The 23,599-nt window shown below is 51.2% G+C and overlaps 1 protein-coding gene across 2 annotated transcripts in view; it reads right to left on the reverse strand.

The window, feature by feature from the left end:
* Positions 1-23,599, reverse strand: part of TBC1D22A (TBC1 domain family member 22A) — a 336,855-nt gene that overhangs the window by 118,455 nt on the left and 194,801 nt on the right. For both annotated transcript variants that reach the window (XM_073882613.1, XM_025881542.2), the window contains one exon: positions 15,541-15,616. In XM_073882613.1, the coding sequence (XP_073738714.1) occupies positions 15,541-15,616 (76 nt within the window). The remainder of the gene's footprint in view (positions 1-15,540; positions 15,617-23,599) is intronic.

Raw genomic sequence — 23,599 nt, forward strand, 5'->3', positions numbered from 1 at the left:
GGCCTCACCCACAGGCCACTAGCTCCAAGACCCTCTTGGGACCCGGCAGTCCAAGCAGGGGAGGAGAGCTGTCCCTCGGTTTTAGGAAAATAAGTCCCTCTCGACCTATTCAGGGGGAACACCTGAAAACAAGCTTAAATTGGGAAGAAAACACAAAGGGTCGGAGAGGCAGCAAGGGCTAGAGAGAGACAGAGCAGGAAGCCGGAGGGGGTCACAGAGGGGCCCCAAGTGACAAAGCTGCAGCCCCACTCTCCCGACACACCACTCTGGCATGGGAGATGACAGGAGGGGCTACAGGCCTGACCCAACAGCAGGCTCCAAGACAACAGAGGGAGGGCCCTGGGACCTGGCTCCTGGCTCCTGCGGCAATGGCTGGCTGGTGAGGGCGAGGGCAGGGCAGGAAGTCCAGCACCAGGCCAATGTCAAGCCGCAACAGCTGCGGGGCTGGGAGCTCCGGGCCCCTCCGAGTCACTGGGGCACTCAGCTCCCATGTCTCATGGTGGAGCTCAGTATTTCAAAGCTCTGGCAGGTGCTACCTCCCGGATTATCTTGACAATCTTTGGGGATGGTGGGAAATATATTTGAAGACCGATACCCCAGATCGAGGCTCCTCCAAAGAGCACTGTCCCTGCAACCAGCACAATGGTCAGCCCGTGGGAGAAGCCAATAAATCCAAGGGGCCAGCAGGTGAGGAAAGGGTGCCGCTCAGTCAGCTGGGGGGACATTCACATGGAGGCAAGACAATTCTCAGACAATCAAAACAGTCAACACTTAGCCGGTCATTTGTCTGCACACCCAGTGTTTTCCTGTCACTTCTCCTAATTACACAGCAGTTAGAAGGGGTCGTGCGTGCTCAGATTACAGAGCCTGTCCACATGCCAGATCGCCCCTTCCATGGATGAAAGGGCAGACGGGTGGAGACTTCAGAGTCTCAGGCAGAACAAAGGCCACGGAGGAGACCCCCCAGGGTACATGAACACATGGAGACAAGGATACCCCACACAGAGACTGCGTTAACCCGCCGCCCCCCAAACATCCACTCTGTAAATGGAGAGCCTCATCTTCAGACTGTGTGGAAGCAAGTCAAAGCCTCTCACGCTGCGGGAGCCCTCATGTGCAGGATGCTACAGTAACCCCTGATCCATGAATCCAGCAACATGCCAACGTGGGATGGGCACAGTGTGCACGCCGGGCTGCTGGGGATTCTGCAGGACACCACAGACACAGGCTCAAAGCCAAGAGAAGGGACCCACTTGTTATTTCAAGATGGCATGTTAGACTTCCGGACCTCCTCCATCCTCACAGGGTGGCATGGAGGTGGGGCACCAGAAGGCACCAGATGCTGGCCAGGAGTCCCAAGAGGAACCATGTGAGGAACAATGTGAGGGTTGGGGACAGGGGTCTAGTGGTGGGCATCACCAGAGCACACTGCACCCGCTGCTGCCCGAGGAAATCCCGAGGCACGGGCAGGGGCAGGCAGGGTTCTGAGCCCACAGGACACTGCTGGGCCCCCGGCGTGGGAGAGCTGGGATGGCTCTCCGTGTTCGATACCGAGCCAAGGTGGGCAGAGCTGGAGGCGACATGGGGCTCACCCAGCCTGTAGGCAAAGGGAGCCAGAGAAGGACCTGGATCCTCCAACGGGGAGGCTGATCCACCACTTCGTCGGCTGCTGCAGAAAGTCAACACAGTAACAGCGGCGAACACACAAGCACACAAGGATGGTGCCAGGTACACAGCAGGCACCTGCCAGATGCAGACCGCTATCAGCAACGGCAGCGGCCAAGCTCGGGTGTGTAACAGGCGGAACCAGAACCCGGGCACACGTTCCTAACAGATGACCCTGGGTTTCCACTACTTCCACTACTTCCTCTAGTTTCCACTACTTCCACTACTTCCTCTAGTCCTCTGATCTTTTGGTACCTGGCAATACAGCCTTCTTCCCCACAATGCAACAAAATACCCACACCCGTTTTCAAGTGAAAGCACATTAAATCAGCTTGGCTGAAGGAGCCCCTGACGCCCCCGGTGCTGGGGTGGCTTTGCCGCCTCCGTGAGTGGGGGGCCCAGACGTGCATGGTACTGAGCTGCAGGAAGAAAGGACCACATTCACACGGGGAAGGCTCTGGGCAGCAGGTGGAGGGACAAAGCCCTAGCTGAGAGCGGGAAGCCCAGTGTAGGAGCGCGGCCCCACATGGCACACTCCGCCTCGCCGTGCGGCCCCCCGATGCCAGGAGGCCCACGTCACTGCCAGTCCACATGTGCTCTGCCCGTCACCAGGTTCATATGTCTCCAGTGAAATATCACTATCATTCCAAATGCTCACATCAGCCATCCCGGGGCCTAATGAGGACGCGAGCGGGGTAGAGGAAGCTGGCTATTTTTCACCGTCACACGCTGAATGCTCCACGACTGGAGTGGTGCCGCTGATTTATTCTCTGCTCTCCGACTGCTTACCTTGTAGCAGTAATAAAAATATTTTCACTTGGATGGTGATAAAGCTGAATCTAGTTTACTAGATGTAACTGAATTCTATCTTGAAAGAATAAGTCAATTTTAAACTTACAATGCAGTCAAGACAGCTTTCAGAGAAATTTCATTAAAATCACATTTACCCTAAATTAAAACACAGAGAAGAGGGGAAACGTACAAGCAGACAAAGCCAGGCACACAGAGGGGGAGCTGTCCCCCGGGGATGCATGCTGGCTTCTGGCTCCCTCGGGGTGGAAGTGTACAGTTCTAAAAATACTAATGGTCCCCCTCGGTGTCCTGGGTGCGGGCAGAGCTAACAGGCTCCCCGGGCACGGGGCAGAGGGGCTGCGCAGGGAACCAGGGCGCACAGGGCCCTTGGCCATCCAATAAGGCGACTGTGGCCAAAGAGAGTCCCCAGACCACACTCCGCAGCGCTCGAAGAAGTGTTGGCCCGCCACCCGCCCCAATCCCCTGCAAGGCAGGGGGAAAGACGGCCGGGATGATGGTGGGCTCGGACGCTGAACAAGGCTTCCAGCACACAAGCAAGTGCTGCCTGCCACCCCTTCACGTCCGGGGGCACAAGTGCTCGTGGAAGATGAGCTGCAGCCGGAGCCCGAGCCGGCCAGCCTCCGAGGGCTCACGCTGTGCTGACCAGTGGGAGTGCGGGGGCAGCGGTCAAGCAGTCCTCCTCGGAAGCTGGGCAGGGTACCCCAGTCCTCCCCCCTCTAACCCGCAGGCCTGGCTTTAACCAGCCTCCCTTTCTGCTCGTGGGCTGGCGTGCCCCCCCTCGCTAGGAGACCAAAACCCTCCGGTCAGAGGTCAGCCTGTCCCTCGGTCTGTACCCACTTACACACCGCAGCTTGCTCACTCCTCTGCAAGCACCCAAATCCGCACCCCAGAGGAAGGGCTTCCACGTGCCCACAGCAGGGATGGAGCCTGCCCCCTCCCCTCCCACCATGCTGCACCGCAGGCCTCTCCAAGAGCCAGGGCTTGCCTCTGCTCCCACCCGCATGCCGGACTACCCAGGCTGGGGACAGCCTGCCTTCTAGACACGGGCCTGCAGACGTGCCCCCCAACCCCAGCCCATCCCTGCCCTCTCCTGCTGCAGCTCCCGACCAGCTGAGGTGGGGAGATTGTCCATGGGGCAGTGGACAGTGCAACTGGGCACAGAGTCTGCTTTATACACCAGCCCCCACACCGACCAGCCACGAGATGAGGGTCCAAGAAAGAGGTGAGAAGACCCATCCTGTCTGAGACCCCAGGCAGGGTCCCTGGGTCAACTTTATGAGGGACCCACCTGGAGAGTGACCAAGCCCCCTTTCGACACAGCCAGGCCCCACTGGCCACCTGCTGCTGATCCCTGTGGCCGCCATCTGAATGGGGAGCGGTGTGGAGCCCCTGCCTCTCCCTCGTGCTCACACAACATGCCTGTCCTTCAGTGACACTCGGTCACTGCCACTGGGAATAGTCACCTTTTCACTTGTATGCAACCCCCATGCCACCACACCACAAACACCTTGCGGAGAGTTTTGGACACATGTCCCAGGCCCCAAGGAATGCCTTGTGTGCAGTGGGCTGCTGGTGGCACACCGTGACACACTTCAGAAGTACTCAGTGACGGACCAAAACCTAAAAGCCATCACGGGAAGAAACCGCTGTAAGACCCAGAAGCTTTGGGCCTGCCCTGGGCCTCGGTTGGTGTGACAACCTCCTGGGACTGTCAACAGCACCTTCTTGGCTCTAACCCAAGGAGGGGCCTCCTGCAGACTCCCCTCCACGGCAGGCACACGGGGTCATGGAGTGCAGGATTCACAAAGTGCTTCCCAGGCTGCGTTTCACCATCTCCTGCTCCTGGCATGCAGGTTACCTCCCCAAGTGTCAGCTCCCTGAGGCCAAGTCCTGTCAGACACTCGCTCCACACTGGCTACCCTCCCCCGGAGGCAGCAAACTCTTCCCGTCTCCTACAAGCACCGCCTGCACCTGGGGTGCTCAGAACAAGCACCAGAATACCTGGCCGCCAGGGAAGGAAGCCGCAGGAGGTGAAAGACGTTTCAGGCCCAGAAAACAACAAGCACAAGGACCAGAGCAAAAGCTGGGATCACAAGTCCTGCTGGATGGAAAGCGAACAGCCAGGGTGTGTCAGCCTAGGGCTGCTGGAGGGGGAGGAGGGCCGGGTCCGCCTGAGAAGGGCCCGGAGGCCCCACTGCTGTTCCCGGCAGAACCTTGCAGCAGCGTGGACAGTGGCCCAGAGAGAACCCGATGAAGCCCCTGAAGGCAGAAAGGGAGACTGGGACTCTGCCTGGCTCGGGTCAACAAGGCAGCCGTCCTGTGCCGCCACGGGCCGGCCGCCACGGCGGAGCTCCCGCACCTGACCGACACAGGGCAGGTCTCCAAAGGTCCCGCCCACGGTCACTGCAAAGAAAAACCCAACCACGCACAGGGCAGTCAGGCTCTGCACGACCGTGAATGCATTCACCAGCGCGGTCAAGGGCTCCCGGATCAGCCTTTCAGAGAGCCATAATTAGTAAGTCAGAGTCCGGTCAAAACTAATGAACAAGAGTGAGCTCCCATGAAAACACGCTCGGTGACCAGCCTCACCACCCTGACTGCACTGAAGGCAAATAAGCTTGGCTGGCGTATGGCTCAACTGAAGCCCTTGGCCACGAACAAGACCCCAGCCCCCCAACCCCAAGGACACAGGCGGCCCCTCCTCTGACACGTTGGGCAACAGGAATGTGTGACGAGCATCACCAGGCGCCACAGGAAAATGGAAAAGTAACTGGCTTCAGACACGGTAACCACGTCAATAAAAGGAACCACATGTAAAATGTCAGGTGGAGGGTGTAAGAGAGTGTGTGTGGGCACGTGCACACGCACATACTCTTAAATTCCAAGCAGCCCACTACACGGAGGCAGATTTTCACCGCCACCTGCAACCCCAGAAGCAGAGGCAGCCTGCAGCTTAGGGGGTCTGAGTCTGACCTGGACCCCCACTGGGCTCAGCTGCACAGAACTGCCAGAGGCCCAGGGAAATCTGAATTTCAGTATGTGTCATACTTATGCTAAAAAATTAATGATTTATGTGAAATTTAAATCTAACTGGGTGCTCCTTACTCTCACTTGCTAAAGCTGGCACTGCTGAGACCAGGCAGGAAGAAAGATTTATCCCCATTCCTCATGGAAGTAGAGAAGGCGAGGTCTGGATTAGGACTCCGACAGCAGACACTTCTGGTGCTCGGCTCTGGCCTCCCCAAGCAGCCTGGAGTCAGGCTCAACGCTGAAGATGGAAATCCATCCACAGAAGCTCTTGGCTCAGCCTGGCTGATTAATGACCAGGTTTCTCTCCTCCTCCTGGCCAGCCGGGGCCTCCTGGGTTTATGGTCTCTGGGAACTTCAGAGCAGAGCCAAGCAGACCCCGGGCCCAGGGGACATCAAGCAGTTCTGGGCCCTCATGGGGGCGGATGACAGGCCTGTCTCTGTCCTGAAGCTGCCCCATCACCAGGAACAATCCCCTGGCTCCCCTTTTTGTGCCCATTTTACCCCCCATGGGACGCTAATCTCTGAAGCGATGTCTTACGATCGGACTTGAAGTCTTCTGAAAAAACCAAGCACAGACATAACCCCATTTATCTATCTGCCCGCTAAGGCTGTATATCTTCAAATACTCCTTTTTAATACTGAAAGAGGATCTCCATTCTGTTTTTAAACAAAAAACGTGGCAAGTATTTCATTTATGTCCTCTTATGCCAGAAAAGCTGCCGAGGTTCCGTCACAGAGGCTCTCACTGGAAGGGCCCCAGAGCTGCACACGGGGGCCGTGGGGCATCACGGGCTCTTGCAGGCTAACGTCAGATGTAGCAGACGCAAGGGCGATAAACGTATAAGGGGTATCGTTTGGTTGTGCTGCAACACTGTGAAATTTCTTTCACAGGCGTAAGCATTCTAGGAGTGATGTGCAACACTCCTGTAGGTGCTTTAGACTTGACCTTCTCCCAGGCTGAGGAGTGTTCATCTCTGCTTGTTATCACAGCACTAAATGACTAAATCGTTGGTGGGAACTTGGGATTTTACCTACGAAAATCACTCAGTAAGTAGGAAACAGACTGACAACTACCAGAAATAGTGAGAGCACACGCTCTGTGCTCTCATCTCTCTGCTGTGATCAGCAAGCCCAGCGCCGTCCACCGATGCACCGGGCTCTCCGCGGGCCCCGGGGGGCGGGGGGGCAGGCGACCTCCCTGCTCCTGACTTTGGCCACAGCACATAACTTGGTTTGGCCAATGAAGAGCAGCAGAGTTTTAGGAACCACTTTCCGTTGGAAGCGTTAAAAGCCTGTAAGGACTCCCCAAGACCCTCTTCCTTCCATCACAGGATCCAGGCAAGGATACTCCTGAGCGCGGCAGCTCCCTCAGCCTGAGTCCCAAAGTGAGAACTGCACAGAACAGAGTCCCCAGCCAAGCCACGAGGGACACGCCTGCTGCTAAAGCTGCGGAGACTCGCCAGCTGTCCGCTCCCGGCCCTCACCGAGCCTCCCGTGACCGTACCAGTGATATCCGGCCTCCGCCCCACATGGATTTCCACACTCCGCCATTCAGGGTTTGGTCGATGTGCGTGTTCAATGCATTTCCGGTGCCAGGGTCTGTGCTCCTGCACCATGCCCGAGAGCTCAGCTCTAAGCAGTCCCGAAGAAGCAGAGGACACGACAGTGTGTGCCAGAGTCTGGCAAGAATGGATGGTGGCCAACAGAGGAGAAGCAGAAGGGGAGACACCACCAATCCTGGGGGTGGGGGCAGAGGGGCACTGCTAGAGCAGAGGGACGTGGGGAAAATCAGCACAGCATCCAACTTGCAAAACCATCCCAATCATCATCCCCTACTGTCTGGTGCAGGCAGACCTGCTGGCCCAGCACACCTGTGCACACACACACCTGTGCTCGCGGGTCCTCCAGGCTCTGCAGAGAACATTCCAGCCTCCACTGAAGCTGCGGAGGGCCAGCACACCAGAAGCCCCCACAGGCCCACTGCAGCTCCTGGCGCATGCGAGCACAGAGACCCGCGGCAGAGGGCAGAGAGTTTCCGGGCCACACCCAGGACAATCAGGGGCCTCTGTCCCGTGTACCCACGGTCACCCGGTGGTTGCAGAGAACCCACTGATGCTGCTATGGATTTCTGTGAACCACGGCTCCATGCACAGCCCCTCCCAGAAAGAGTCTGGCCACCGAGCGAGGGACAGAGAACTCAAGAGGCCACTCCGGCACACTAGAGGACAGTGAGCCACACCAAACACCGGGTGTGATCTATTTCTCCCCAAGATCGAAGAAGAAACAACATCTGGTAGATTAAGAAATCCAATAAATGTATGAGCAAAATTTAAACAGCCCGAGGTTGTTTTTTGAATAAATGACAGGCTCCCTATGCTGAGATCCACCCCGCTCCATGCACTGCCGTCACCCCTGTCGAATCAGCTCTCTTGCCTGCCCCCGGTCTGCTGGCGCCCAGACTTAATCCTTCAATCTCCCCTCCCACTTGCACCTGGATGGCCCCAAGGAAACACCCCAGGTCCCTCGGCGGGGAGGGGGCCGCTGGAGGCTGACTGGCCATGGCAGGAACTCATTCGCTCGGGATGCTGCTTACTGCACTCCAGGGCCAAGATAAAGGACTGTTTGGCGGAAGTCCCTATCCGTAAGGGAACACACACTGCCGAAAAAACTGTGACCAAGAATTCAGCTCGAATAGTACAAGTTAGAAATGGGTGTCTGCTAAGGTCTTCGTGGCCACTCACCCAGGAAATCCCAAATTCTTTCTGGTTTCCCAGGAGCCTGTGCTCTGATCCACCAGACCACAGACCTGCTGTCAGTCTTTTCCCATTCCGGGCGGGATTTTTTCTTCCTGGGGTGGTTCTATCTGGTTCTACTCCTCCTTAAATACCCGTATAACACTTCCCTTTTCCATAGACTTTTTGCACCTGGCCCTCCCCACAGGCTGGGGATGGATGTTGATTTGCCTACTTACAGAGGATTTGGATTTGTAGTAATTACTGTCCCTACTTACGCTGCAAGAGTAGGCTGTATGTGCTTTTATTTGCTTCCCTTCTTGATGTGCACACTTTCTTAGAGGGAAGGCAAACAATGCATATTTAGGTGGCCTCGTGCAATTCCGAGTTCATTCCAGACAGGCATTCTTGCTGGATGTAGGCCCTACAGCGAGGTACATTCTTGCAGCATGCTGAGGACACCTTCTCATATTTTTGTTGAGACGTCAGTTCTCAAATAGCTGTTCTTAGAAAATAATCTTTTCCTCCAGCTGCTTTAAGACTTCGTCTGTAGTGTAACTAAACTTCACAAGGAGGTGCTGCTCACATACAGTTTTCCCCGTTAGTAATTCTCCTCTGGACCCACCGGTCTCTTAAATCTGTGAGGCGGTGCACTTCGGGACTTCTGGAGAGCATCCCCATCGCTGTTTCTCCAAATTCTCACTCACCCTCTCTCCCCTCCTCCTGCGAGCCGGCACACACGCACGTCAGGCCCCCGGACAGCACCGGGGCCTCCTGCCTTCTTTTCCACACTCTTGCTGTCCAGGTCTTATTACGGCTCTTTCCTTCCAGCCGTCTTCCAGGTCACTCAAGTTCTCTGCACTGTGTCTAACCACCACGTTTTTAATTTGGTTGTCACAGTGTTCAAATCCAGAAATCCCAGCCATTTTTTCAAATCTCTTCCGTAAAATTATACAAATATATAAAATTATACAGACATATAATATTCAGGATTATCTGTTTTTATCCCTTCACACAGAGTTAAGGATAATGGTTTCATGGTATGTGCCTAAGAATTACAAAAGCACAACATTTTGTGGGCCGGTTTCTAACATCTGTCGCTTCTGTTTGGTCTACTGAAGGAGTTTCGAATGGTTGATAAGCTCTGACTATGTGCAGATCATTGTATTTGAAAAATGCACATACTTGTAGAAACGTCAGTTCTGGTGACTCCCTCCAGAACGGATTTTGCTTGGCTTCTCCCAGGCACTGCGAGTGCTCCAGGAGAGAAGCCCTGTCCTGAGGTTCGAACAGCCGCGGCCCTCCCAGGTGACACAGACCAGGACAAGACGGCATGAGGCTGTCCCGTTCCAGGGTTTCCCCGATGCTCACGGCGCCCGGTCCCAGGAAGGTCACGGGCATTTCCCACATGCTCTGTCCGGGGCAGTGCGGCCCATTCGCTCCAGGGGACTGTCAAACAACAACTCATGAAGGGATATTTTTTCCAGATGAGCAGACGCCCTCAGAAGAACAGCACTTTAGTGCTGGGCTCATCCACTCTCACCTTTGTCCTCCATTCCAAGCTAAGTGGCTCAAGTCTTCACCTCTGACTCTGCGGGAAGTCCTGCCGCTTGTGCCGCACACAGCACAGGGGAAGCCACCTTGGCTCCCCTGAGACACAGCACTAGCCCCGCCCAGCACACAGCCTCTCGGGCTGCCACCTCCCACTCTGCTTGGCTCCACTACACATGCCCGTCTCTCCTCAGGCAGGGCCCCGTCCTGTCTCCATAACACACTTTCACGAAGGGTTTAAGGGTAGCGGAGAGGGGGTACAACACTACTCAGAATAGAAAACCACTTGAACAGTCCTTTAGAGACGGTCGTTAGTCAATCCTCCCCACTGCAGAAGACGGTGATGCTGTCTCCCTTCTGGTCGTCCCCTCACCTCCTCAGCACGCTTCCTTCTGTGCCCCGAGACCTCTGCCCTCCTCCACCTCGCCAGCCTGCCCTTCCCAACACAGCTGGTAGAACTCCGGGCTTCTCTTAACTTTACTTCACAGAGCAATTCGGCTCTTCTCTACACTAGTCCTTTCTGGGCCATCCCCATAAAACCTTCCCTTTCTTTTCTCTTTTAACTTTTATCAATGTATTTAAACTATTAAAAAAAAAGTTCCCCCATTTCTCCCACCCACGCCCGCACAGCCCCCACCTCTTGCAACCACCAATACATTCCTTGAATCTATGAGCTGGCTTTTCAGTGTTGTCTTTTTTCTTTTTAAGACTGCACATGTAAGAGAGATCATACAGAATTTGTCTCTCTCTGACTGACTTATTTCCCTTAGCATAATGCTCTTGAGGTCCATCCATGTTGTTGCAAACAGCAGGACTTCCTTTCTTATGGCTGGGTAACATTCCTGGACGTGTGTGTACACTACAATTTCTTCATCTGTTCCTCTGTCCATGGACTCTTAGGTTGTTTCCATATCTTGGCTATTGTAAATAATACTGCATTAACATGAGGGTGTAGGTATTTCTTCGTATTAGCTTTTTCATTTTGTTCAGATAAATACACTGAAGTGAAATTGCTGAATCATATAGCGATTCTATTTTTAATTTTTTGAGAAACCTCCATTCTGTTAGTGGCCGCACCAGCCTGCATTCCTACCATCCCTACAGTGCACAGGGGCTCCCTCCTCACAACAGCCATTCTAATAACAGGTAAGATGTTCTAGCTCATTGTCATTTTGATTTGCATTTCCCCAAAGATTAATGACACAGAGCATCTCTCCATGTGTCTGTTGGCCATCTGTATGTCTTCTTCGGAAAAATGTCTATTCAGATCTTCTGCCCATTTTTTAATCAGTTTTTTTTTTTTTTTTTTTGCTCTTGAGTTATAAGAGTTTTTTATATGTTTTGGATATTAGCCCCTTATCAATGTGATTTGTGATTATCTTCTCACATTCAGTGGTCTGCCTTTTCATTTTGTTCATGGTTTCCTTTGCTGTGCAGAAGCATTTTAGTATGATGTAATTCCCAACTGTTTTATTCTTGGTTTTGTTGCTTTTGTTTTTGGCAAGAGATAAAAAACCATAGCCAGGACCTATGCCAATGAGCCTGTGTTTATTTGTATGGGTTTTAAGGTTTCAGGTTGTACATTCAAGTCTTGAATCCATTTTGAGTTAATTCTGTGTATGGTGTAAGATATCAGTCCAGTTTCATTCTTTTGTATAAATTTTCCAAACACCATTTATTGAAGAGACTGTTCTTTCCTCATTGTATATTCTTGGCTCCTTTGTTGTAAATTATTTGACATATATGTGTGGGGTTATTTCTGGGCTCTCTATTCTATTTCATTGGTCTATGTGTCTGATTTTATGCCAATACCATACTGTTTTAATTACTATAGCTTTTGTAATACAGTTTGAAATCGAGGCTCATGATGCCCCCAGCTTTATTCTTCTTTCTCATGATGGCATTCTCTATTTGGGGTCTTTTGTGCTTCTGTACATATTTTAGAATTCTTTGTTCAATTTCTCTGAAAAACACCGTTAGAATTTTGATAGGGATTGCAGTGAATCTGTAGATTGCTGTGGAGAGTATGATCATTTTAGCAATATTAATTCTTCCAATCTATGAACACCAAATATCTTTCCATTTATTTGTATCTTCTTTAACTTCTTTCATTACAGTTTTACAGTTCTCGATATACAGGTCTTTGACCTCGTTAAATTTATTACTAAGTATTTTATTCTTTTGGTTGCAATTGTAAATATCTCTTTCTGATGGTTATTAGTGTAAAGAAACAACAGATTTCTGTGCACTGATTTTGTATCCTGCAACTTTACTAAGTTCATTTATTAATTCTAAGAGGTTTTTTGATGGAGTCGGGATTTTCTATACATAATATCATCTTATCTGCAAATAGTGACAATTTTTCTTCTTATCCAATGTGGATGTCCTTTCTTTTTCTTGCCTAATTACTCTGGCTAGGATTTTCAATACTATGTTGAAAAAAAAAGTGGTGAGAGTAGACATCCTTGTCTTGTTCCTGATCTTAAAGGAAAAGCTTTCAGCTTTTCACAGTTGAGTATAATGTTAGCTGTTGGCTTGTCACAGATGGCCTTTATTGTGCTGAGGTATGTTCCTTCTATGCCTATATTCTGTTAAAAGTTTTTATCATAAATAGATGTTGAATTTTATCAAATGCTTTTTCTACATCGATTGAGATGATCCTATAATTTTTATCCTTCATTTTGTTAATGTGGTAGACCACACTGATTGCTGTCATATTTGCAAACCATATCTGCACCCCTGGAATAAACCCAACGTGGTCATAGTGTGTGATCTTTTTAATATATTGTTGAATTCAATTTGCTAGAATTTCGTTCAGGATTTCTGCACCAATGTTCATCAAGGATACGGGCCTGTAATTTTTTTGTGTGGCATCCTTGTCTGGTTTGAGTATCACAGTAATGCTGGCCTCACATAATGTGTTCAGAAGAGTCCCTCCATCTTCTACTTTTTTGGAAAGGTTTGAGAAGGACTGGTATTAATCCTTCCTTGAATGTTTGGTAGAACTCACCAGTGAGGCTGCCTGGTCCTAGACATTTGTTTGTTGGGAGACTTTCAATTACTGATTCGGTCTCCCTGCTAGAAATGGGTCTGATGTTCAGATTTTCTAATTCATCATGATTCAGTCTTGGCTGGTAGGTAATCAAAATTTATCCATTTCTTCCAGGTTGTCTGATTTGTTGGCACATCATTGTTCATAGTCGTCTTTGATAATTCTTTGTATTCCCTGGTATCAGCTGTACATCTCCTTTTTCATTTCTAATCTTATTTGAGTCTTCCTCTTTTCTGGTGAGTCTCACAAAAGGTTTGTCAACTTTGTTTACTTCTCAAAGAATCAGCTCTTCGTTCCATTGATCTTTTCTAATATCTGCCTATGCCATTTATTTCTGCTCTAATCTATTACCTTCCTCCTTCTACTATAGCTTTGGGCTTCATTCTTTTTTTTCTAGTTCCTTGAGATGTAAAGTTAGGTTGTTTATTTAAGACTTTTCTCGTTTTTTGAGGTAGGCATTTATTGTACGAACTTCCCTCTTAGAACTACTTTTGCTGCACCCACTAAATTCTGGTATGTCACTTTTCCATTTTCATTTGCCTCAAGGTATTTTTTGATATCTCTTTTGATTTCTTCTTTGACCCTTTGGTTGTTCAGCAGCATGCTGTCTAATCTCCCCATATCTGTGAATTTTCCAGTTTTATTCATGTAATCAACTTCACCTTTCTTAATCAACAAGCCCACGGAGGTGTGTTCCTTCACCAAAATGCCAAAAAGCTCTAAAATAAATGCTGTCCTTCCCCTAAAATGCAGAAAGGAGGCAGTGGGTTTTTTTTTTTTTTAAGCAATTTTTCTTCTTAGCATATCCTGCCCTTAATGAAATTTTTATAGTCCCTGCAAAAGTTCCTGGTCCACAATTTCTCTAACAGGTGAGTGATGAAATGGGGGGAGGGTGGACTTCACATGGGTGAGGCCTGCAGGTGCCTCTCCTGAGGGGCTCACAAGGGGTCCCGGTGCCCACCAGCCAGAGAGCCCAAACCCCATCCACTGTGTGTACTTCCTGCTTGGAAAGCCTGGTATGTAGGTCTCACTAGAAAAACAGCTACAAACTGGCTACAGCGTTCACATATTTTACATATATATTACATAAAAGAAGCTTCTCTGTTGTGAAGAACGGATCCTTTAAGCCAAGAACTGCAGGCCGGAAGTACCCGCCTCAGAAATTGCACTGAAAAATGTGATTTACAAAAAAGTACATTAGAGCTGGGATTCCTTTGGTCGTTGTTGCTGCTCTTTTAAACCATCATCCAGCAAAGCTGCAATGTGCTTCTTTCTAAACCACAGAACCAGAGAAAATCAATTCAAGTATTTCCCCAAACTGCAGCACTGGTACAAATGAGCACTAACCTCTACTTCCTAAACTCCACAAAAACAGAAAACATGCCTTCTAAGGGACACAAGGGAAGCGAAGAAGTTGGGAAGTGAAATTCACATCTATGGCAAATCATATTTCAAAGAACTAACTGAGACTGGGGCCAGTTGTGAACTTGCTAGTGGGGAAAACCCAGCCATCTCCCAGAGATCGCACTGTGAAGTTAAGAATAAACGCAGTTACACAAGCAGGAAACCGTATTTTGAGTAGACAGGTTGGAAAGCAGCTAAATATACTGAATCAAATCAAGTATTATTGGAAGAACCGTGAAAAACTTCACCGTATGGAAATGAGGTAATAACCATTAGATACATAGCCGAAAATCAGATTCAATCAAGGAACAAAATGGAGTTTATAATTTGTATGACTCCATTTTATAATGTCTTTCGACAGTTCCCCAAACCAAGTGTCTTTCTGGGGAGATTATGACCGTTACAGTTTGCTGCCGCTAACAGTACGGCAAGGGGGGAAGCAATGCACAGGGACGTGGAAGCAGTGCTGGAATGCACACCCCTGCGTCTACATTTGAAGCAAAGTACGATTTCTCTGTACACTCAGCAAAATCACCTTCAGAGCTCACATAAGGCTCTTTATGAGAGAGCCTTTCTCTTTGTACCTCATCACTGACCGGCTGGCGCCACAAATCTACACCTGGTTCTGCTTGGTATCACTTTGTTAATGCTCTGTTCATTAATGTAACAAACTATCAGGAGAATATGCTTGGAATGGGCAGGCATTATCTCCCAACTTTCATTTAATTAAACTCTGCTATTGCAATATGACAGTCAGCACATCATAGGGGAAATTATTTTAAGAATGATGGTAAAAAGTATTTCAAAGCCTCCACTTAAATATAAAAGCATAATCTAAAATGGCCGAGCACACACTATAATTTTTCTATAATATTAAAGATGTTATTTCCAGACTTGGTAATTAATTGGATTCCATGGAGAAATTACGCCAGCATCCTTGACAGCAAAATGATGCACAAAGGCAGGGAACAGAGTGCCAAAGGACAGCCATAAACAACCATGCTGTCGCCCAGATTATGACAATCATCGGGCTTAATAAGGAGTGAGAGCTGCCTGCTTCTGTGCACACTCATTCCTCCCTGCAAAGTGCATGCACTGAATTCTGATTATGTTGCCTTAATAAAAACGAAGGGGAGAGGCTCCTGCCCCAGAAGAATGCCCGGCCCTGCCCCGTGGAGCCAAGAGCCCCAGGCTCAGTGAGGACAGCACCTTGCAGGGTGAGGGCCAGTCCCAAGCCTCCCACCGCCTCCTCCCGGGCCCTCAGGGAGATAGGTGCTCAGGAAGCAGGCTTACCGTCAATCCGGCTCACGAGCTCTTCCAACATCTTCACCTTCATTTGAATCCCAGGCTGGGCAAAGGTATAGTTGTCCTAAGGGAAAAATAACAACAAATATCATATGCACAGAAAATAAAACACACCTTCCAAAGGAGAAAAAGGAAGTCAGGACAAAGGTGAACAGTTTCACAGCGGAACAAAGCACCACCTGATTCATGCGCATGGCGTCAGGCCCTGTCGCACGGCCGACCCGCAGCAGGATCCCACCTGGGGTCAGGTCCGGCCCTTCCCGATGTCAGAGGGCGAGCACACCCGCCTTGGGGAGCGTCTACCGGAGCACCTCTTTATGTAAATGCAGATATTTACATTTACATGAAACAAACGGGCACGGGCACAGACAGCTCCTTGAGAAGTGTGTGCCAGAAGCAGCTGCCTGGCCGCCACCCAGGTAGGGGTAGTGGGCACTCTCCAGTGCCAGACCCGCCGGCGCCAGAAAAGTGGCGGCGGAACACCACCTGGGCCGGTGCTCTCGGCGCCCATGTCCTGCCCGCAGTCCACTGACGCAGCGCTGCACAAGGAAAGTGAGCGTGTGACCACTCTCGGCGGACCCAGGTGCAGTCGATAAACTGAGACAGGAAGCCCAGTGTGGGCATCAAGCGGGGTGAGTCCTCGGTCAAACAGACCTGGAGAAGGAGCCCTGCTCTCTACTCGGGAGCTGCGCAGCCGCGGTAAGCAACATCACCTCTCGGCTCCCGTTGGTCGTCTACTACACCGTGACAATCATGCTGCCTTCTAGGTCTGCTCCGAGGTGTACAGGAGCGCAGGTCAGGGGACCGTGCTAGAGGGCCCAAAACTACCAGAGGTGCCGAGGAATTGGGGGCGGGGGAGGGCTCAGCCAGTCTCCGTCATCTTCAGAAGGGCCGCTGGGCTTCGAAGGCACACATGCAAGGCAGAGACAGCCCCAGAGAGGTCTACGGCCTAAGCCCAGAGGCTGCCAAAGGGCACAAAGGTGTCAATCCACTGACCAAAGGGAATTATCTGGGCTAGCTGAGGGCCCACCACAGTCCCGGGGTCCTGACAAGTCCACAGGAGCATGAGAAGGACTCGACCTGCCGCAGCAGTGTTGAAGATGGAGGAAGGGGCCACAAAGCAAAGGACGCAGGCTGGAAAAAGGGCAGGTTGTGAGATCTCCCTGGAGCCTTGGGCCCACACCTGAGTCAGGCCCACAAGAGCCACATCAGAAGCCTGGCCTCCAGAACCACGAAGTAATACATAATCTGTGTTGTTTTCAGCCACTAAGCCTGTAGTGATTTGTTACAGCACCCCCAGGAAATGAATACAGGAGGCTCGGGGGATGCTCTTCACTGCGGCCCCCAGGATGCACTAGGATAAAAGGACGAGAAGAGAATCTAGAGCAATTAAGACCCCAATGCCAACCCTGCAGATCCCTGGACTCTGGTGAACACACAGGCCTTGGCCCCAGCAGCTCACATGGGCTCATGCTGGGCCAGCTCTGGGACAGAGTGGCTCATCCTCAGGGAGCGACACCAGGCAGGCCGCACAAGCCACACCCAGGACAGCGAGACCCCTGGCCTCTGGAAGGTGTGGGTGACATGGGCAACTGCAGCCCACCAGGCAGTCACTGTGGCCTTGTGGACAGTGGGGAGCACTCCTGCTGTGCCACATGCCACGGGGCACTGGGCGGGGGGGGGGGGGGGGGCCATCATTCGGGCGGGGATGGCTCCTAGGCAGCCGCCCCACATCTCGGCCTGCATTCAGGGCCCAGGAGGGAAGTGGAGGGCAAGTCCAGGCTGGACACGAACAACCCCAGAGAGTCAACCGCGCAGACACCCCCTGTGAGCGAGGGGCTGTGCCCACAAAACCCAGAGTCCAAACCTGAAGGGGACCGAGCAGCTGGCCACACAGGGGGCAGCCCACGGGCAACCCTGGGGTCGTGGCCACAGCACCCAGTGCGGCCAGCTCCAGAATCTGCGAGGGGGCTTTTCAGGTGAAATGCTCAGTGTGGAGCAGCTTGGGAGGCTCAGGTGGGGGGATCCTTGCCCCCAGCCCCGGCCCCGGCCCCGTCAGCTCTGCGTTCACCGCGCACACGCGCACTCGCCACCGCACATGCCCACATGGCAGCCAGAGCCAGAGTGGCCGCCACCAGGACGCAGAACTAAAGTCTCCTACGGGCATCGAGGAATTTCCACAGACGCGGAAAACGGAGTCAGCCCTGCCCTCTCGCTGGCCGATCTGGGTGACAGGCTCTGGGCTCCAAACCATGGCGTCTCTGCCCACGCCAAACCAAGAAGGGTGGTGTGCACCCACCTCACCCGGAGCGATGCCAAGGCACAAAGGACGGCGCTCCCGGGTTGGCGTCAAGGGGGCCTGGCGTGACCGTCTCCTGGACCTGGTGACAGGCCTGCAGGTCCTGCTACATCCCGAGCTCTGGAGAAGGGAGTCAGGGACGCGCATCTAATGGGCGGGACTTCAAGGCTGGACGGAGCCGTGTGCGTCCGTTAAGGACACACTGTAAGCTTTAACGTATCTGAACTTTAACAGGGTAAGAAATTTGGGTTTTGGACTTGAGCTTGCAAGGGTTAGCCTCTGAGACTTAATTTCTCCTTGGAAATTGGTTAACAGAGGAGATTTATATTCAAATATGGAACGTACTGCCTCGTTTACATTATCACTTAACCTCACAGCAGAATTTCCATTGAGCTAGGTTGAACAATATACCTGAATATAATTCAGGATGGGAAATACACTGCAGACTGATTCTGCAGCCTGGGCGAAGGCCTTGCAGATTATTTAATTGATGTTCAGTTCTGACAAATTCCAGAGCCATCAGAGGTACACTGTAATACCCTCCCCCCGGTGGTCCCAGGAGAACAAAGGGGCGAGGGCTTCACTGGGAGCTGGTCCATCCTGATGGGCTATGGATCTCCTCCTCTCCCTCTCCAGGGGGATTCAGCTAGCACCACTCCTGGACCTTCTCTATCCCCACAATACTTGCCACAAGAAGGCAACTTATCAATTGCTAAAGCCGGCAGAATAGACAGGCTGTGGGCTCAGCCCTCCTTCCACCTGTCAGAGCCAGCTGAGTCCCCAGGCAGGCTGCTCCCCCTAGAAGGCTCTGCTGCACATGAGGGTGGCCTGGCTCTGGCCCAGTGATGGCTCTGATGGGGTAGGTAAGCCCGAGTAATCCTGGGATTCGGTCAGCCAGTTTATTTGGCTCTCGCACTAAGATAGGCTTTCAAGATTCTCATTTAGAAAAAATAAAAGTTATTCTTCGGTCTCCATCTGCCACTATTTTGTTTTATTTCTCAGTTTGTTCAAAACTCAGGTAGGGAAGATAGGTTTTCTTGGAAATCCAAACAATGAGAAAAGCTAAAAACCTGAGAGCCTTTAAAATTTAAAATTTAAAAAAATAAAACTATGTTCTGAAAGGACCAGAAGAGACTGATGGATGGGCTGTGGCCTTGGCATTCTGGACCTGGGTCCCAGGCAGAGAAGATCGACCTTCAAACGGGCTCCAACCCAGATGACAAGATGGGTCTCAGAGGGCAGAGCCCAGCAGTCAGCTGAGGGAGCCCAGGCTGTGGGTGGCCCTGCTCAGTGTCCAGGAAGCCTTTGAAGGGCACACCAAGGACCTTCCAGAGCCAGAGGCTGACTGAGAAGGTGTAAGGGGAAAAGAACATTCTGTGGCCCCAGCAACAGCCCCTCTGGGAGACACGGGGTACTCAGGCCCTCCTGCAGGGGGGGGGTATCTGTGGCCCAGCAAGATCCTGCCAGCACAGCACCTCTCACAGGTTCTGCCCGCCCAAGGCCAGGATACCAGATGTACCTCTGGGCCATCACCCCCAGCACCCCATCCAAACATGCACCTGCACACACACCTGGCACAAAATCGCCTGCTACACGAAGCTGTGAATGGGCGCAGAAACCTACACTCATGGAAATATTAACAGTAATAATGTCACCCCCTCACAAAAAGTAAACATTCATATCCTTTTTAATTGAGATTTGATTTTACATCTTTAAGAAAGAATACACTCTTCGAAACGTACAAGTCAGAGGAAGAATGGTCTGAGGAATACAGTGATACAGTGACCTTTTGGGGAATGTTTTACCCAAGGTAAAGTCTGTATTCACAGAAAACCGAAGCACGCGCCCACGGCCTGCCTTACATCTGTTGCCATCCCACCTCACACTTCGGCAAAAACAAATAGCACTTTCTGTGCTCATCGGGAGAAAAGGAGAATAACATTTTCTGAAGGACCATGGCAGAGACGAGCTGAAAATTAAATTCACAGGGGCTGAGCTGGAAGGCCCCACAGCCCCCACCTGCCACAGCATGTAGCTCTGGAAGCACCTGTGACAAGGGGCTGAGCACCGCCCCCCCGCCCCGACCAGAGACACGCCGTCTGGCCTCTCTCCCTGGAACACGGCTTCTTTCCTACGCTGAAACCACAGGAGCCCCTCTCTGTGCCCTGCAGGACCTGCCTCTGGAACAGCTCAGCAAGTCCCTTTCGCAAACAATGGCCTGAAAGACCTCTGTGTCCATCACCTCTTGCAGGTGCCCCCAGGCCCCAGACACAGCCCTGGACAAAGTACCCCACGGGGGCCCTGGCAGTGCAGAGGTCAGAGGGCAAGCACCTGCTGCCGCGACTGCACTCCATGTCACCCGTCAGGATGTCACCCCGGCTACTGCAAGTAATGCAGCGTCCAGAACAGGGTCGGACTGTGAGCTGCTTCATCTCCCCAAGAACCACTTTTGCATCCTCCCGTGGGCCACGCGACTTGCTGAGTCCTGGCAGAGACAGCACACAGAAGCGCAGGCCTGGGACTGCTGTCCTCAGACAGGCTCATGTGCAAGGCCGGCCCTCCCCTGGCTGGTGCCAGAGACCCGAGAGTTCAGGAGCATTCCCATCATTCCCGAACAAACAAGAATGCTTCACTGGGCCTCAACTGACAGTGTAGCTTATGCTGAACTGCATTCCTTCTGGGAGTCTAGAATTTTGGAAAGTGCCAGGCAGAGGGCATCAAGGTGACGAGCTCACCATAGAACCCAGGCACAGAGTCTCTAACGAGCTCCCAGGTGGACATTTCACACCTGCTGTCATGACTCGCTGCTGGGGACATGATGTGTGTCCCGTGTGCCTCCACCGGGACAGGACAGGAGGTGCCTTACTCCTGCTGTCCTCCAGGCCTCCCCACTTGGCTGGTTCTGCTTTGCGTGCTGCTACTGGAAGGAATCACGGCCTTGAGTACAACCATATACTGATTCCCGGGAGGCACTGAACCTTGGGCTGGTCTTTGGGCACCCCAGCACAGTCGGGGAAAAAAACCAACAGAGCCCTTCTGTTCACAGAGAGACCAGTTAAGCAAATGTTCATCATGCAGGCCATGCAAGGGCATGAGAAGGGCTCACTGTGATGTGGGGAGCCCCTCCTGCTACCACGGCACAGAACAGGGAGCCTCACCTGGAGAACAGGCTGAGGATGTGAAGCCTGAGCAGAGATGCAGAAAGAAGGGAGCAGCGTGCAGAAGAGCTCTGGCAGCAGCCCAGAGCAGGGCACCTCCCAGGAGGGCAATGAAGGCCAGGACAGCTGGAGGGGCAGCGAGGAAGCTGGGGTGTGGCGGGAGAAGACCATTCTGAGGCTGGGAGACCATCTGGGAGGGAAGGGTAAGACGAGAGCAGAGCCATGGAATGAAGGTGCTGACATGGAGATGGGGAGCCACCACACTTACAAGATCTGCATTTGGAGAAGATGCCTCTGCCGCAAGGTGCAGAGTAACAGTGGAACAAAGAGGATGCAGGGGAGTCAGCTACTGGACTGATGCCCTAATCTAGGCCAAATGATGAGGAGAGCCTCCCACCGAAGACGCAAGTGGCCCAAATTATCCAAACTGCTTTCAACGAGCTATATTACTGGTTGGTTTTTGAACTTGAACATAGGGCTTTTCATTTATTCCTATTAGCTCGTTCACTTGATTGGTTCTCAGGTGGCATTTCAGGCAGCTGAACTCATTCTGAATCTTGATTATGTCATCTATCACATTAGCTGTCCCTCCAAGCTTAGAGGCACTGGTTACACTTACACCCTCAATGTCTTCATTACAGCCTCAGCGAAGAGGGGGAGGGACAAGGACAGAGCTCCACGGCGTGTTCTCAGGGACCACACTCAGGCGGAGGAGTGCTGTCACAATGTATCAAGCCAACTCCTCACTTTCTTAGTGCAAGCTTCATTTCTCTGATCTCCTGTCTTCCCATCTGTGAGTGAGACAGGAATGTCGCTTCACAAGGCACGGGGGGGGGGGGGTTGTTAAATGAGTCGCTTTACCTAAAGAACCTGGACCCTCCCTCCCAGTGCCCACCTTCCACGGTGACACAGGTCACGGGATAGCAGTGAAGATGGGTACTCCCACCCAGCCCCGATGCGGCACCCAGGGCTCCCACTGTCAGCCACTCCGACAATGGGGACAATGCTAAACGTCTGTTTTCGGTCACTACCAGGGGTTGTCAAGGGTCTGAGGGGAAGACAGAATGGATGGGCGGAGCACAGGGGATTTTTAAGGCACTGAATCTACCCTGTGCGACTGTAACGGTGGAGACACATTTGTCCAAACCCAGAGAACGTGCAACACCAAGAGAGAACCCTCGCATCAACTCTGGACTCCGGGTAGCAGTAACAGATCAACACTGGCTCATCAGCTGCACCAAACGCACCACACTGATGCAAGATGTTAGTAAGAGGAGCTGTGTCTGTCAGGGTGTGGTGAGGGAATATAATAGATACCACATTTTCTGCTGAGTATTTCTATACACCCAAAACTGCTCTAAAAAATAAAGTCCATTATTTTTTAAAAGTACTCAATTCATCCAAAAGAACATACAGGAGAAAAAGAGGAAATAAGAAAAGATAAAATGAACAGAAAATAAATACCAAGGTGGCAGCCTAAGAAGCCCCAGCCACGCAAATAATTACACCGGAAACCTATGAATGTGTATGAACTAAACATACTTAAAAAAATAAAGCAAAATCCAACTATAAGCTCTCTACAAGAAACGCACATTACACAAGAAAATACCAACAGATTAGAAGCAAAGGGATAGAAAAAAAGACGCACCAAGACAAGCCAAGGGAAGGCAGAGTGGCCATAGTAATACCCAAGGAGCTGGACCCCAGAACAGGGAATATGACCAACAATAATGAGGAACACTTCATAACAACAAATAAAAATAACATATAAAGTCATCAAGAAAACCCAAAAGCTAATCCTATGTGTGTGTATCTAATAAATGAGATTCAGATTATGTGAAGCAAGACCTGACAAAACTAAAAGAGACAAATCAACCATTATAATTGGAAATTTCCAACGTCCTCACTCAGGAGCTGAGAAGAAGGAGACAGAAAATCAGTAAAAGCAGAGAAGACTGGACTAACACTGTCAACCAACCTGACCTGACTAACATTTATGGAAACCTCCCCCAACAAAGCAAAACATACATTCCTTCCAAGGACACATAAGATATTCACCAAGACAGACCACATGACAGATCTCAGAACAAATACCGGTAAATGTAATTACCAATGTTAGGAAGGAAAGACATCACTGTAGTTCCTACAGACATTAAAAGAATCAAAGGGTATTATGAACAACAATATTCCAGTATATTAGACAACTTCTTTAAAATGATGAAATTCCTTAAAAGACACAAATTATTAAAACTGACAAGAGTGGCACCTGGGTGGCTTAGTCGGTTAAGCATCTGCTCAGGTCATGATCCTGGAGTCCTGGGATCAAGCCCCAAGTCGGGCTTCCTGCTCAGTGGGGAGCCTGCTTCTCCCTCTCCCTCTGCCCTCCCCCCCCATTCCTGCTCTCTCCCCCCTCCCTCTGCCTGCCGCTCTGCCTACTTGTGCTCTCACTCTCTCTCTAATAAATAAATAAAATCTTTTTTTTAAAGCTTTTAAAAAAAACTGACAAAGCTTTTCTTAAAGCTTTTTAAAAAAACCGTCAAGAGAAGTAGAAAATCTGGAGCCCTACTTAGAGCAGAAATTGAATTTATAG

Source organism: Callorhinus ursinus, unplaced genomic scaffold, assembly GCF_003265705.2.
Source record: "Callorhinus ursinus isolate GAN/ISIS: 27379988/994484 unplaced genomic scaffold, GSC_fseal_2.0 scaffold48, whole genome shotgun sequence".
NCBI classification, from domain to species: Eukaryota; Metazoa; Chordata; class Mammalia; order Carnivora; family Otariidae; genus Callorhinus; species Callorhinus ursinus.